Source organism: Armigeres subalbatus, chromosome 1, assembly GCF_024139115.2.
Source record: "Armigeres subalbatus isolate Guangzhou_Male chromosome 1, GZ_Asu_2, whole genome shotgun sequence".
Taxonomy (NCBI): domain Eukaryota; kingdom Metazoa; phylum Arthropoda; class Insecta; order Diptera; family Culicidae; genus Armigeres; species Armigeres subalbatus.
In genome coordinates this window covers 113965791-113980215 of record NC_085139.1, presented here as the reverse complement: position 1 = coordinate 113980215, position 14425 = coordinate 113965791, and the positions used below count along the sequence as shown (strand labels likewise).

The 14425-nt window shown below is 41.8% G+C and overlaps 2 protein-coding genes across 16 annotated transcripts in view; both read left to right on the top strand.

Moving 5' to 3' along the window:
* The window catches only part of LOC134204977 (complexin), a 1044191-nt gene that overhangs the window by 117152 nt on the left and 912614 nt on the right, over nucleotides 1-14425 (top strand). The gene's annotated exons all lie outside the window — the stretch shown is intronic.
* LOC134206444 (glycogen debranching enzyme-like) lies at nucleotides 6657-8853 on the top strand. Its single transcript, XM_062682161.1, is given in 2 exon segments — nucleotides 6657-8079; nucleotides 8082-8853. Coding segments are annotated over 2 exon segments (1875 nt in total). The 3' UTR covers nucleotides 8534-8853.

Genomic DNA, 14425 nt, shown 5'->3' with positions numbered 1-14425 from the left:
ACGGTAACTCTACGGATACGTTTGAATAAAAACCTTATTTTGAAATAGTTCAATCCGCTACCAATATACCTAATATTTTTTCCCTTACTTGACACCTCATGCCGTTCTAGGTTGTTGAAAAGCCTTGATCGCCTATGATTGATATTTTTTCCTGATGGGGAAGTTTTCAGCAATTTTGCTGAAGACAGTATTCGCTTTTGTACATCGTGCGATTTTATGTATCCATTTTTCTGTTGCGGTCACATATGACCGCGTGGTCCTGAATTGAAGGTAGTTATGGAAAACTGTTTTCCTTTAACAGCACAAATTAATTAGTTCGTCTCGACGATCTTTTTAACAGGTCTTCTTTACTTATATTATAAGAAAAGTTTTAAATTAGCTACATGGCTGCAAATCTCATATACTCGATACTCGAATTACTATGCCCTCTTTCATCCATAGAGTTCGGCTGAGTCTGTGTATCATTCAGTATTATCCGCTTTTCGTCGTCGATACTTTTGTTTATTGCTGAGACGTCGTACGCACACAACATCGCCTTCCTGTACTGAATCAAATGCAATTTTGATACATCATTCAATGCATTACGAAAATTTTGATTACCCAGTATCTCGGTAGTCAAAATAAATCATCGGAGATAATTTGATCGCATTCGTACACGCAGCTGATGCTCGAGCGGATCGGGAAAGTCGAATCAAGGTTGATGAGGAAATGATTGTTGCATGGAATTTACTTTTTGCACTTAGGCGAACCAAACAACTAACGTACCTAGTTGAGGCATTATCGGTAAGGAAATCCGCTTCTTACTCTGAACAACTTGCTTTAAATCTTCACCAATATGTTTTTGAAATATCATAATGCCCGGCTGGCAGCGTATTAATCAAGGTATATTTAGTTCGTAGTCTATTTTTGCACATAACCAACCCGTGAGTAATACAACACTAAACGCAATTCGGATTTGAGGGGTTTCAAGATTGACCCTAATAAGGTTTTATTATGGAACCAGCTGGCAAACAGTGAGCTTAGTACCAAAGAGTGAAATTTTCATTGCATGTTCAAAATCGATTTTATATAGTAAAAATGGATTTTTGAGTGATATTCTATTAAATATCTAAAAACAAACATGTTTTTCAAAATTTAAAAACCCAATTACATTTTCTTTTAAGTGACTGTAAGGACTTTTCCAGCGTTGTAATTGATCCACGTTTGACACAAACATTTGAATTTTTTTTATTTATCAAGTGTATGAAGCATGGTGGACATAAAACTTACTTTTTAACATGTATTTAATGGAAGTTATTACACTAACTGCTTTTAGTTGTTTGACGATCAACTGCCCTAAACTTGAGAACCGTGACCCGATAGGCCTTGAAGTTTTTAATACACCCTAATAGGCCTCTACGTCAGAAAACATTCGTCATTAATAGCCTGTCAACGCAAACAGAATTCTGTTTACAGCGAATCAATGTGGTGCAAATTACACTTTGTTGAATCGACTTGTGAAAATATTGTGCTTACATGTTAGAAAGGGAAACCCGCATCTTTGGTTGACTGAATAATCGTTTCAAGTGGCCTGAAGGTAAGCGATATTTACTTTTACTCATAAGTGTTACTTTTGCCTACTGTTTTACGTTTATCGGTCTACAATGCTTCAAAAAATTAAAATATATTTCGGGGAACACCCATTACATATGTACGTCATGCTTAGAGACATGAGCAGGATATATCGTGAACTGTGACGATTCGCATACTTGGTTCAGGTGCCTAGCACAAAAAGTGTGACAGATTGGTTTAAAATTATGATGTTTGAAGAGCCAAGAATTTTCTTAAGAAAAAAAAACTCGATATTACTGGGACTACTATAACATTTTCAGGTCACAATATGCTTTGATTGATAGATATGAAGTGGTTAAAGTAGCTTCTATCCATCATAAATCCAAGAATAAACAAAATCGGAAAACCTCATCACAAATAGGGCTGGTGCCCAATGCAGTGGTATTGATGTCTCTTATTGCCCGAGGTGTGTGCAAGTCATTTCCAAATCTTTTCATACGAATATTTATGGGTAGGTAAGGGCATCTATCAAGCTTCGTGCCATCAGTGCGTCATCACATAAAAAAACGGAATGGATTCTGTGGATCATGATTTGATGTCACAGAATCACGTGCCTGTAACGGTGCATTGCTATTCAGCAGAGCTCGCTGGATGAAACGAGTGCTGGACTGGTGGAGTGTAGTTTTTTGCTCAAAGTGTGTACTGAAATTCATCTTACCACCGAGAGCAAACATCAACAGTTTTTTGAAATAGTCACCAAGCAGTATGTGGCGTTGCTCGGTGGTGAATTTGTGTTTCGCACAACGCCATTACGATCCTACGAATATTTTTCACGAACAGTAACGCATTTTCGAATTTTCTTTAAAGTTTCTAGACAAGTCACAATTAATTTGAAGGCTGCAGGGTAAGCAATTGTTATCCTTTGACAAGAAAAATCCCGAGTGAAGCCTGCGATCTACTATATCTGCTGTTGGTGAGAGCAAATTTAAAACTAATTTTGATAATAGTTTTTTTGATAACAAAATAAGTTATCAGTTTGATTTCATATCAAACAATTTACAATTAACAGCAACTAACAGTAAACTAAAAAGCTCAAAATAATTTTCTTGAGCAAAATGAGAACAAATCATGGAGATTAAAATTTGAAAACAGATTATGATTTCAAGGCGATGTCAACATTAAAATATGTTTTCTATTTGCTCTCATTATTAAACCATTCCGTGTCTCACCAACAGTCATCCATTGTTTTATTGAGAAGTGTTGGGTTTGCTTTATTTTTGAAGCATCTTTACATTCTTGTTGACATTACATTCCCAACTTGTTACCGCCCTATAGCTTTAATGTTTATTACGCACTTCCACTGTAAATAACTTTGGTGTTTTAAATGCTTCATGATCCTTCTCCTTCTTCTTCTTCTTCTTCTTCTTCTTCTTCTTCTCCTTCTTCTTCTTATTGGCATTACATCCCCACACTGGGACAGAGCCGCCTCGCAGCTTAGTGTTCATTAGGCACTTCCACAGTTATTAACTGCGAGGTTTCTAAGCCAAGTTACCATTTTTGCATTCGTATATCATGAGGCTAACACGATGATACTTTTATGCCCAAGGAAGTCGAGACAATTTCCAACCCAGAAATTGCCTAGACCGGCACCGGGAATCGAACCCAGCCACCCTCAGCATGGTCTTGCTTTGTAGCCGCGCGTCTTACCGCACGGCTAAGGAGGGCCCCATGATCCATGATCCATGATCCATAAATCTTTAGAAAATTATTCCTAAAAATATATGTCAATCCATTAAAAATCAAAATTGAACTTCTAGGAACTTTTTTCAAATAGGCGTAACTGCATTTGACCTTGAAATTTGAAACGGCTAATACTTCCTCTGTTAAGAATATTTTGTTCAATTGACGTTACTACCAGATAGATTGGAATCCATTCTTTATGTTGAGCACATTAGAGGACGAAAATAGTTTGAATGAAGCGCACCGTCACCGTTCCAAAAGCTAAGGTCAAAATCAATTACGCCCATTTGAAAAAAATCCCTAGACTTTTTTATCGTGAGAATGATCCATAATTTTAGTCATATGATCCATAATTTTGATCATTTGTTCCATAACTGTGTTCATATGATTCAGAATTTTAGTAATATCGAAAACAAACCTTGTAAAAAGCGACCCAGTGTAGTCATATTGCAGTTACGCGCCGCTGAAAATGTCAAGGTCAAATTCAATTACACCTATTGATATAAAGGGGTCCTTAATAATATTTCTTTCCGAGTCTGTAACGGGAATGGCTGACGAGATTATCAATACATCTACACTGGGGATTCATTTACACGGACAAAAAAAACGTAATGTGTATATAAGAAGCTGATGACATACGACCTACTTGAAAGAATTTTCTTACACGATCATTGCCCAAAGTAGCCATGAAGAATCAATTGGTGGCAGAGACCAATCTGAAAAGATGACTGCGTGTATTTTCATTTTGGTCTCTCTCGTTCGACGATCCTTGGTTCGCTGAAGCTGTACCGAAAGGTTGTACTTCCTCTCCAAAAGGGGACTTTTTATGAATATTCGATACGGTTCGATAAGTTGACGAATTGGACTAGACTACAGTCGTCTCTTTACATCTCGATATTGAAGGGACCGTGGAGATAAGAAGAGATCGAGGAATGGAAGGAAAATTCAAATGGGTACTAGATCCAAAAAAAACTCGATGCTATGAAAAACGATAACAAAACAAATGTCATTTTCTTATTGTTGATGTGTTTGTTATTGTCCAAAAATGATCTAGTAGCCTGTAAATTGGAACATATCGACATAAGGAGAGCGAATCCTGAACAAAATCTGAACAGAACACATCGAGATAGGGAGGTCATCGAAATGTAGAAAACCAAAATGTATGTAGATTAAAGGGACCGAGGAAACCATCGCCATAGGTAGAGGAATCAAGATTTAGAACATCGAGATGTAGAAAGTCGACTGTACTAACAAAAATTTAGCGCAATAATTCGGGTTATCTTCGGCATACAAGAACATAAGATGGCGTATTGGTTCACAATAAGAAAGGAAGTATTGTGTTTAAGCCGATACATCAGCATTTCTGTTCAACATTCCAGATAAAGACACATGATGTTATGCCGTGATACACTTCTCGACCTTTGGTACGCCAATCCTGTTTCCGTATTGAGCACCAATAAAGTAATCGCAATCGAGAAATTTGCTGAAATCATTGCAGTTTACAACGCACTAAAAACAGCAAAATAAGCTATAATCAATTCGCTCACGATCTAATCCTAGTCAAGCACAGCCAAGCCGACACAAAGCCTTTTGTGTTGAAAAATTGAGCAAGTCACCTGACTTGAACGTGGGTTGAACGCCTAAACACCTTCTATACCAGCTCATTTGAATTGAATGAAAGTTGAACACGTTCATAAAATATTTTGGAGATTCATCAATTGTCACGAGAACATTAACGGCATCTTTTGCTTATTTTCATATTAGTGAATAAAAAAAAATCACAAATCATATGAAAAAGTGCGCGATGTACACACCAACAGCAGCTGTCTCTTGGCAGTTGACTTGATAGGATAATCATTATAATCTCAAATGTATTGTCTGTTAGTCTGTGCTATTAGCTCGTGAATACAATCGTGGTAAAATTCCATCGAGGAGACGAACAATTCTGCAAAGAATATGTAGATAATGATTTAATGGCACTCTCCACGGTCTAGTGGAAGTATTTTAGTTCGTAGATGAATCGGTACTGCTGCCGCCACTGAGTACTGAGTACAAGAGTCGCTGTGCGCAGTGGATTGAAAGATGCCAATCAAAGTCAATTGAGACGTGCGCTGCAGATAGTAATAATTAATAATCCATGATGACTGTTTATGATGCTTCCAGTATTGTGTGCTTCGCACTTAAGTTGGGTGCGTATATCGAGACTGTGGCTCAATTGGAAGATGAAACCCAAAATTAAACTTGGAAATGATAGTTCGAAAATTATAGATTAACATAAAAGGATTTTTGTGCCGTTTGGACTACAGCGTTCGATCGTCTTAATCCCTAGAATATGTGAGACGCAGCTGGTTTGAGAATGGATGTACTCTATTACCGCCTCGAATATGAACTTGCAGACCCATTCAGCTAATACAGTACACAAGCAATCAGTGAATAATATCAGAAGCTCCCATTATCGTGGCAGCTAAGTGGTGACGGATGGCGTAACCAAGGTCGACATAGATGCACGAATTAATAAGGCAAGGGCTGCCTTCGTGAGCTTAAGAAACACTTGTAAAATAAGGCAGATAAATCGACGTACCAAAATTCGAATATGTTAATAAAACGCGAGATCTGTACTCCTATGCGCTAGTGAAACATGGTGTGTATCAGTGGGGAACATTAACAACGGCTGCAGGCGTTCATCAACGATTGTATAACATTTCACCGAAAACTATTTCGCGGAATTCCTTTTCGCGGTTGAACATTTCACGGAATAACATTTGGCGGTTTGTAACTTTTCGCGGTACGATATTTGGCGGTTCGTACCTTTTCGCCGAATGACTTTTGGCGGAATGTACCATTTCGCGAAATGCACCATTTCACGGAATATTAATAATAATAGCCTTTGTCCGTTCAGCATTTCCATGTTACCATTCTTTTACATTCGTTTAACACGAGATTAACACGTTGAAACTTTTATACCTAAAAAGTTGGCTCAGAAGTTGAACCCAGCCTTCTTTAGCATAGTCTTGCTTGGCAGCGTTGCATCTTCCCGCTAAGGAAGGCCTCCCAGAATATGTAGAAGTAGTTTTCAAAATATTAATTGCCCCTTATACCGGGCAGATACATCCATTTAAAGAAAGCATTTTCAAGTCTATTCGACTTAGACCGGGATGCGTCTATTTAAAGAAGACGTTACTCCTGTCTTCGCCTTATACCGGGTAGACGCGTTCTTTTAAAGAAGGCATTATCAACTCCTTCCGCCTTATACCGGACAGATGCATCCATATAAAGAAGGCGTTACCCCTCCCTTCGCCTTATACCGGGCAGACGCATTCTTTTAAAGAGGACATTATCAACTCCTTTCGCCTTATACCGGGCAGATGCATTCATTTAAGGAAGGCGTTACCCCTTCTTTCGCCTTATGCCGTGGTCGTCATATCCACGTGGTCGATGAAGAGCGCCAGTATCAAGAGTGGGGTAAACACGTTAACAAGTCGAGCGGTATTGTAGCGGTGAAGGAATCATTCAATCTGCTGCATGGTGGCTTAGCAACGCGCGGTTTCGATCAGCTGTTTGTCGACCAAATGCATCCGGATATTGTGGCCGTAACGCGGCACTCCACGCAGAACCATGAAACGGTCATCCTGGTAGCACACACCGCGTTCAGTTATCCGAGTCCTTGGGCTGGCCCGACGGGAGTTCGCCCGCTGCGTTTTGAGGGCGATTTAGTGGAAATCATTTTCGAAGTTCAAATCTATAAGAAAACCGGTCAAACATTCGACCAACCCACGGATTTCAAAAAGGACGAGCGCTATATCAATGGCGTTGAGGAGTATGTGATTGACTTGCGAAAGAATCTAAAACTCGAAGAGTCTGACATTTTTCAGAAGAACGCTACCTTCGATGGCAACACGACACAGCTGGATTTTGTCAATCTGAAGCCTGGATCGGTGGTGGCGGTGCGAGTTGCCCTGAAGGACACAATGAAACCGCACTTTGATAATCTTCAGTCGTTGGTCCGGGAGCTCCACCAGGAAAAGGGATCTCGATATGCGGAACTCCAACACCTGCTGGACAAGCTTAATTTGGTAGACTTCAACAATTTGCTCTACTGTTGTGCCGAGGAGGAACGCGATAACGGTGGTGGCCCGTACAATATTTCCGGATACGGCGATTTGGTTTACTGCGGACTGCAGGGCGTGGTTTCAATACTGAGCGACATCGGACCAAACAACGACCTTGGTCATCCTTTGGCAAACAACTTACGAATGGGAAATTGGCTCATCGATTACTGCTCACTATCGTACCGAGAGCGCAATGCCGGTACTCGCATCGATGCCCACATGAAGGACAAGGGTTTCAACAACCGAATCGGTATCCATCCGGAGACCGGGTTTGTCTTTGGCGGCAACAATGCCAATTGTGGCACATGGATGGACAAGATGGGCTCCAGCGATAAGGCCGGCAACCGGGGTGTTCCCTCATCACCCCGAGATGGTTCCACGGTGGAACTCGTTGGTCTTCAGATGGCCGGTCTAAGGTTTATGCAGCAAATGGTCGAAGAGAAAGTGTTTCCAGGATCTGGGTCCGTGGAACGCACCTCCAGCAATGGAACCAAGACCGTTTGGACGTATAAAGAATGGGCCAATAAAATCGGGGCCAACTTTGAGAAGGAATTCTACGTCGATGAAAGCAGCGACAGCCAGTATGTAAATAAAAAGGGTATCTACAAAGACACGCTGGGTTCGGATGTTCCGTGGACTGACTTCCAGCTCCGGTGCAACTTCCCAATCGCGTTGGTGGCTGCCCGGAGCTTTGCAATCCCAAGCATGCCTGGAAGGCATTGGAAAACGCCAAAAAGTATCTTCTGGGACCGCTCGGCATGAAAACGTTGGACCGAGAGGATTGGGGCTACCGTGGAAATTACGACAACTCGATCGATAGTGACGATAAAACTGTATCACATGGAGCAAATTATCACAACGGTCCCGAATGGGTTTGGCCAATAGGATTCTATCTTCGCGCAAGACTCATCTTTGCCAAAGCCAATGGACTGCTCAAGGAAACAATTGCAGAAACATGGTCAATTCTGCAGAAACATTTGCACGAATTGCAAACTAACCACTGGCGCGGGTTGGCCGAATTGACCAACGAAAACAGAGCATACTGCAATGATTCTTGTCGAACGCAGGCGTGGAGTATGGCCTGTGTGCTAGAAGTGCTGCACGATTTGGAAAAGTATGAAAAAGAGCTCTAAGCTATAAAGCAGGAGGAGGATTAAAATTCAAAATGATATACTCGAATATAGTCGGCAATGCGATGCGTTCCAATCGCGTCCTAGTTATGATCACAAGTTTAGATTTAATTGTTCATGCTTTGTGTCTGCCGTGTTAGATTTTACGAATTTTAATATTTTATTAGGCTGTTATGTTTGAAACGTTCATATTTTATTTTGTTTTAGCATGCATATTTTAGGCTTAGTGCCACTCAAAAGCGTAAATGAATGTGTGTGATGAAATATAGCATGAATGAGCTGTGTCTGTGTGTCGTCCTTGAGTTAATAGCAGTGGGACTATGGCACTGGGAAACAAGGAAACATATATTTTTACGTACTATGCAGGAAATGATTTAAATACACACTGTTAAACCCAAAAAAAAGATACATCCATCTAAAGAAGGCGTTACCCCTCCCCTCGCCGTATACCGAACAGACGCGTTCTTTTAAAGAAGGCATTATTAACACCTTTCGCCTGATACCGGGCAAATGCATCTATTTAAAGAAGGCGTAACCCATCCCTTCGCCTTATACCGGGAAGACACGTTCTTTGAAAGAAGACATTAGCAACTCCTTTCGCATTATACCGGGCCGAACATATGGTAACGAGCCTACCTTGTTTTCTGTATACCGTGACCGAGCTCTATCTGACCAGAGAGCGATAGGGCACTGCACGGAAGAATCTCTCCCAGAGGAACTTCCGGAGGAATTCCCGGAGGAACTTCCGGAGGAATTCCCGGAGGAACTTCCGGAGGAATTCCTGGAGGAACTTCCGGAGGAATTCCTGGAGCAACTTCCGGAGGAATTCCCGGAGGAACTTCCGGAGGAATTCCCGGAGGAACTTCCGGAGGAATTCCCGGAGGAACTTCCGGAGGAATTCCCGGAGGAGCTTCCGGGAGAATTCTCGGAGGAACTTCCGGAGGAATTCCCGGAGGAACTTCCGGAGGAATTCCCGGAGGAACTTCCGGAGGAATTCCCGGAGGAACTTCCGGAGGAATTCCCGGAGGAACTTCCGGAGGAATTCCCGGAGGAACTTCGGAGGAATTCCCGGAGGAACTTCCGGAGGAATTCCCGGAGGAACTTCCGGAGGAATTCCCGGAGGAACTTCCGGAGGAATTCCCGGAGGAACTTCCGGAGGAATTCCCGGAGGAACTTCCGGAGGAATTCCCGGAGGAACTTCCGGAGGAATTCCGGAGGAACTTCCGGAGGAATTCGGAGGAACTTCCGGAGGAATTCCCGGAGGAACTTCGGAGGAATTCCCGGAGGAACTTCCGGAGGAATTCCCGGAGGAACTTCCGGAGGAATTCCCGGAGGAACTTCGGAGGAATTCCCGGAGGAACTTCCGGAGGAATTCGGAGGAACTTCCGGAGGAATTCCCGGAGGAACTTCCGGAGGAATTCGGAGGAACTTCCGGAGGAATTCGGAGGAACTTCCGGAGGAATTCGGAGGAACTTCCGGAGGAATTCCCGGAGGAACTTCCGGAGGAATTCGGAGGAACTTCCGGAGGAATTCCCGGAGGAACTTCCAGAGGAATTCCCGGAGGAACTTCCGGAGGAATTCGGAGGAACTTCCGGAGGAATTCCCGGCGGAACTTCCGGAGGAATTCACGGAGGAACTTCCGAGGAATTCGGAGGAACTTCCGGAGGAATTCCCGGAGGAACTTCCGGAGGAATTCCCGGAGGAACTTCCGGAGGAATCATCGAAGGAACTTCCGGAGGAATTCCCGGAGGAACTTCCGGAGGAATTCCCGGAGGAACTTCCGGAGGAATTCCCGGAGGAACTTCCGGAGGAATTCCCGGAGGAACTTCCGGAGGAATTCCGGGAGGAACTTCCGGAGGAATTCCCGGAGGAACTTCCGGAGGAATTCCCGGAGGAACTTCCGGAGGAATTCCCGGAGGAACTTCCGGAGGAATTCCCGGAGGAACTTCCGGAGGAATTCTCGGAGGAACTTCCGGAGGAATTCCGGAATTCCTGGTGGAACTTCCGGAGGAATTCCCGGAGAAACTTCCGGAGGAATTCCCGGAGAAACTTCCGGAGGAATTCCCGGAGGAACTTCCGGAGGAATTCCCGGAGGAACTTCCGGAGGAATTCCCGGAGGAACTTCCGGAGGAATTCCCGGAGGAACTTCCGGAGGAATTCCCGGAGGAACTTCGGGAGGAATTCCCGGGGGAACTAGCGGAGGAATTCCCGCAGGAACTCCGGGAGGAATTTCCGGAGGAACTTCCGGAGGAATTCCCGGAGGAACTTCCGGAGGAATTCCCGGAGGAACTTCCGGAGGAATTCCCGGAGGAACTTCCGGAGGAATTCCCGGAGGAACTTCCGGAGGAATTCCCGGAGGAACTTCCGGAGGAATTCCCGGAGGAACTTCCGGAGGAATTCCCGGAGGAACTTCCGGAGAAATTCCCGAAGGAACTTTCGGAGGAATTCCCGGAGGAACTTCCGGAGGAATTCCCGGAGGAACTTCCACAGGAATTATCGGAGGAACTTCCGGAGGAATTCCCGGATAACTTCCGGAGGAATTCCCGGGGGAACTTCCGGAGGAACTTCCGGAGGAATTCCTGGAGGAGGAACTTCCGGAGGAATTCCTGGAGGAGGAACTTCCGGAGGAATTCCTGGAGGAGGAACTTCCGGAGGAATTCTCGGAGGAATTCCTGGAGGAGGAACTTCCGGAGAAATTCCCAGAGGAACTTGCGGAGGAGCTGCCGGAGAAATTCCTGCAGTAACTTATCATCTAACGCAGAGGTTCCCAAACTTTTGGATATGCGACCCACCTAACAGAATCCCATATTGCTTGCGACTCACCAGGTACCAAATGCATTGATTTTGTGATTTAGATTGGACAAATCATAATAAAATGCTTTTCATCCCATCATTGTATTTGTCCAAATTTCGTCAATTTTTTTGATTAGATGTGGATTGGATTTGAAATTTATTCAGATTGGATTTTAATTGGATTTCTATTTGATTAGGATTGTATTTGGATTGGATCTGATTTTTTTTTTCTAAAGCTTTATTAGAGTGATTTTAAAGTTGTTGACAAAGTTCATCACTTGGATTTGAATTAGATTTCGATTGGATTTTAAAAAGATTTAGATTTGATTTAGATTGGATTTGAATTGGATAAAGGTTGGTTTGGGATTGGGTTCGGGGTTTGGATTTGGATTGTATAGGACTTCTTTCTACTTGCCCAAATATCGTATAACAAAAGAAAAGGCCGTTGACGTCGTCATGTTTGTTATTCTTTAATGATCCAATCATTACTAAGATTCTAATTCAAAATATGGAATAGATTTGTTGGACAAAATAGTAACAAAATTATGAATTAAGATTGGCTTTCGCGACCCACCACTGAACAGCCCACGACCCCCACAGTTTGGGAACCTCTGTTCTAACGAGTAATCACATGTAATGAACATTCGTCGAGCAAAAGTGTTCCAGGTCTGCAACATGATGGATATGATTACTTGCAAAGTATGTTAACCTTATGGATTTTAAAAATATTTAACCGCTCAAATTTTCACATATACACTTGCGCCGCCAAGCGGATAAGTCTCGAAATAATATGATGCGTAACAATGTGGTTTTGACCTCCTAAATAATTCTGAATTTGCAACCGCTTTGATAACTTCCCACGAACTCATTCACTATTGGTGACATACGGCGGAAGAAGATCTGGGATACCATTTTGTAAGCGGCATTCAGTATAGTAATCGCCCGGAAATTCTCACACTCCAGTTTGATGCATTTCTTGTAGATGGGGCATATGACCACTTTCTTCCACTCCTTCGGTAGCTGTTCTGTCTCCCAAATTCGTTTTTTTTTTGTCTTTATTATCGAGACTTTCAGCCCGAGGCTGGCTCGTCTCGTTACACCCCAAATTATAATTATCAGTCTGTGCAGTCAATTGTCCACCTTTGTCGAGCCCATCATGATGAGTTCAGCTCCGACAGCATCCTTTCCAGCTGCTTTGTTGTTCTTGAGCTGTTGGATGACATCCTTAACTGCTCTCAAGGTTGGGGCTGGCTTGCTTCTATCGTCCGCTGAACTGACGTAATTATCTCTTACGCAGCTTTGACTCTCACTGCGTGAGATACTTGTTAGTCTATACTACAAAAAGTTGTGACTTGTTGAAACAATTTGGTTTAACGTATAAAACCATGCTTTTTGCATCTAATATTATTGATATCAAGGTTGTCGATTTTAATTCTTCATTCGCAGAATCGATCTCTCCTTTCCTTCAATTTGAAGCTCGTTCTTTTTTACTTTTTTCGCGTTAAAGAAATGATGTCGTGGGCGCTTTACCCAAAATTCAAATGAACAATCACTCACCTGTGGGATTGCTTATTTATCCTCGCGGTGTATGAACAATTGAACAATCATAAAAAGCTTTACTCTTACATGTAGTTTTGTAAATTGTTTAATTTGACCCAATTCCAAACTCCCAATGATCACTCGTGAGAGTGCAGAGGACTCCTCGGCTTTCATCCAAACGAGTTTCATTACATAAAATTGCACCCCAATCCTCAATTGACCTACAAAGAACATACAAAGAACCAGTACTGGCATTTTCATTATAAGCCGTGATGGAAATTTGGTATCTAAATTTCTAAAGCATTCTAATAGACTTGGGCAAACAACGATAACTAGTCAATGAAATGATTAAAATGTTCCTGATTTCCGAGTTGGAAGTAGTAATAATGACATTATTTGAGCAGAGACAGCTTTGTGGGGAATGATGTGAGCCTGAAAAATGTATTCAAATTATTTGGTTACATTGTTCGATAAAGCAGAACCTAGCTATAGGTAAGACATAGTGAAAATAAATAAAAAATGATTATAAACAATGATAGCGAATTTGAAATTCAATCATAGTAGGCAAGCCTAGAAAACAAATGAAAGTCAATCTCAGTAGGCTAGGTTAGTTATATCGTGTCGAAGTAAACAAATGAATATCATTCAGGGTTTGATTTTTGATGCGTAAAGACGCTTTGAAATGTTCACTAATATTACGCATTACGTGAAACGACACAAATAATTACCCCTTGAGGAAGACACAATTTTCGTGTGGGAACGTTGGGCAACGAATGAACTCGTTTCTATCAATATAGACTGCGTAGTCGTAAAATTGAATATAGAAATAATCTTGGCAAGAATCAAAAACCAAATGCAATAATAATAATAAATAGACAAGAGACAATAAGTATTTTTCTTTTCTATGCTACCTTCAAATTTCTTGTGCAGTGCGGACAATTATTAAAATTCTGAATCCAAAATTAAAATTCTGAATCCAAATTGAAGGAAAACAAGGAGTAACCAAAAAGAGTTCAGTTTATATCCGTTTGAGCCCCCATTTACCCCTTAGCCTTTTGTTATCTCAGCCTTATGTAGGATTTTTATTTTTCTAGTCTTTCGTGGTCTGCCTTATGTGGAAGTCCCCTCATTTACACACTTAGGATGTTTACTGCTGGTTCTTTGTGTAATTTCAGCAAACTCGGCAAAAATGGAGTACCGATAGGGACCGCTTACCCATAATTATGCTCAAAAACATTTGCATGATTTTAATAAAGGTCATATATTTCTAGGAACATTTTTCAAATGGGCCTAATTGATTCTGACCTTGATTTTTGGAATGGCGATTGTGCTCTTAATTCAAACTATTTTGGTCCAATAATGCACCCAACAAACACTTTTAGCTGAATATGCTCATTTTTTAGCCGGAGAAGACTCTCGCCTTCAATGTTTGTTGAGAATAAATTGCGATCTATCTTGTAGTATCGTAGAACGAAATATGCTGAATAGAGAGAGTATGAGTTGTTTCAAATTTCAATAGTTACAAGAGTTACGCCTATTAAAATAAATCACAGATTTCAATAA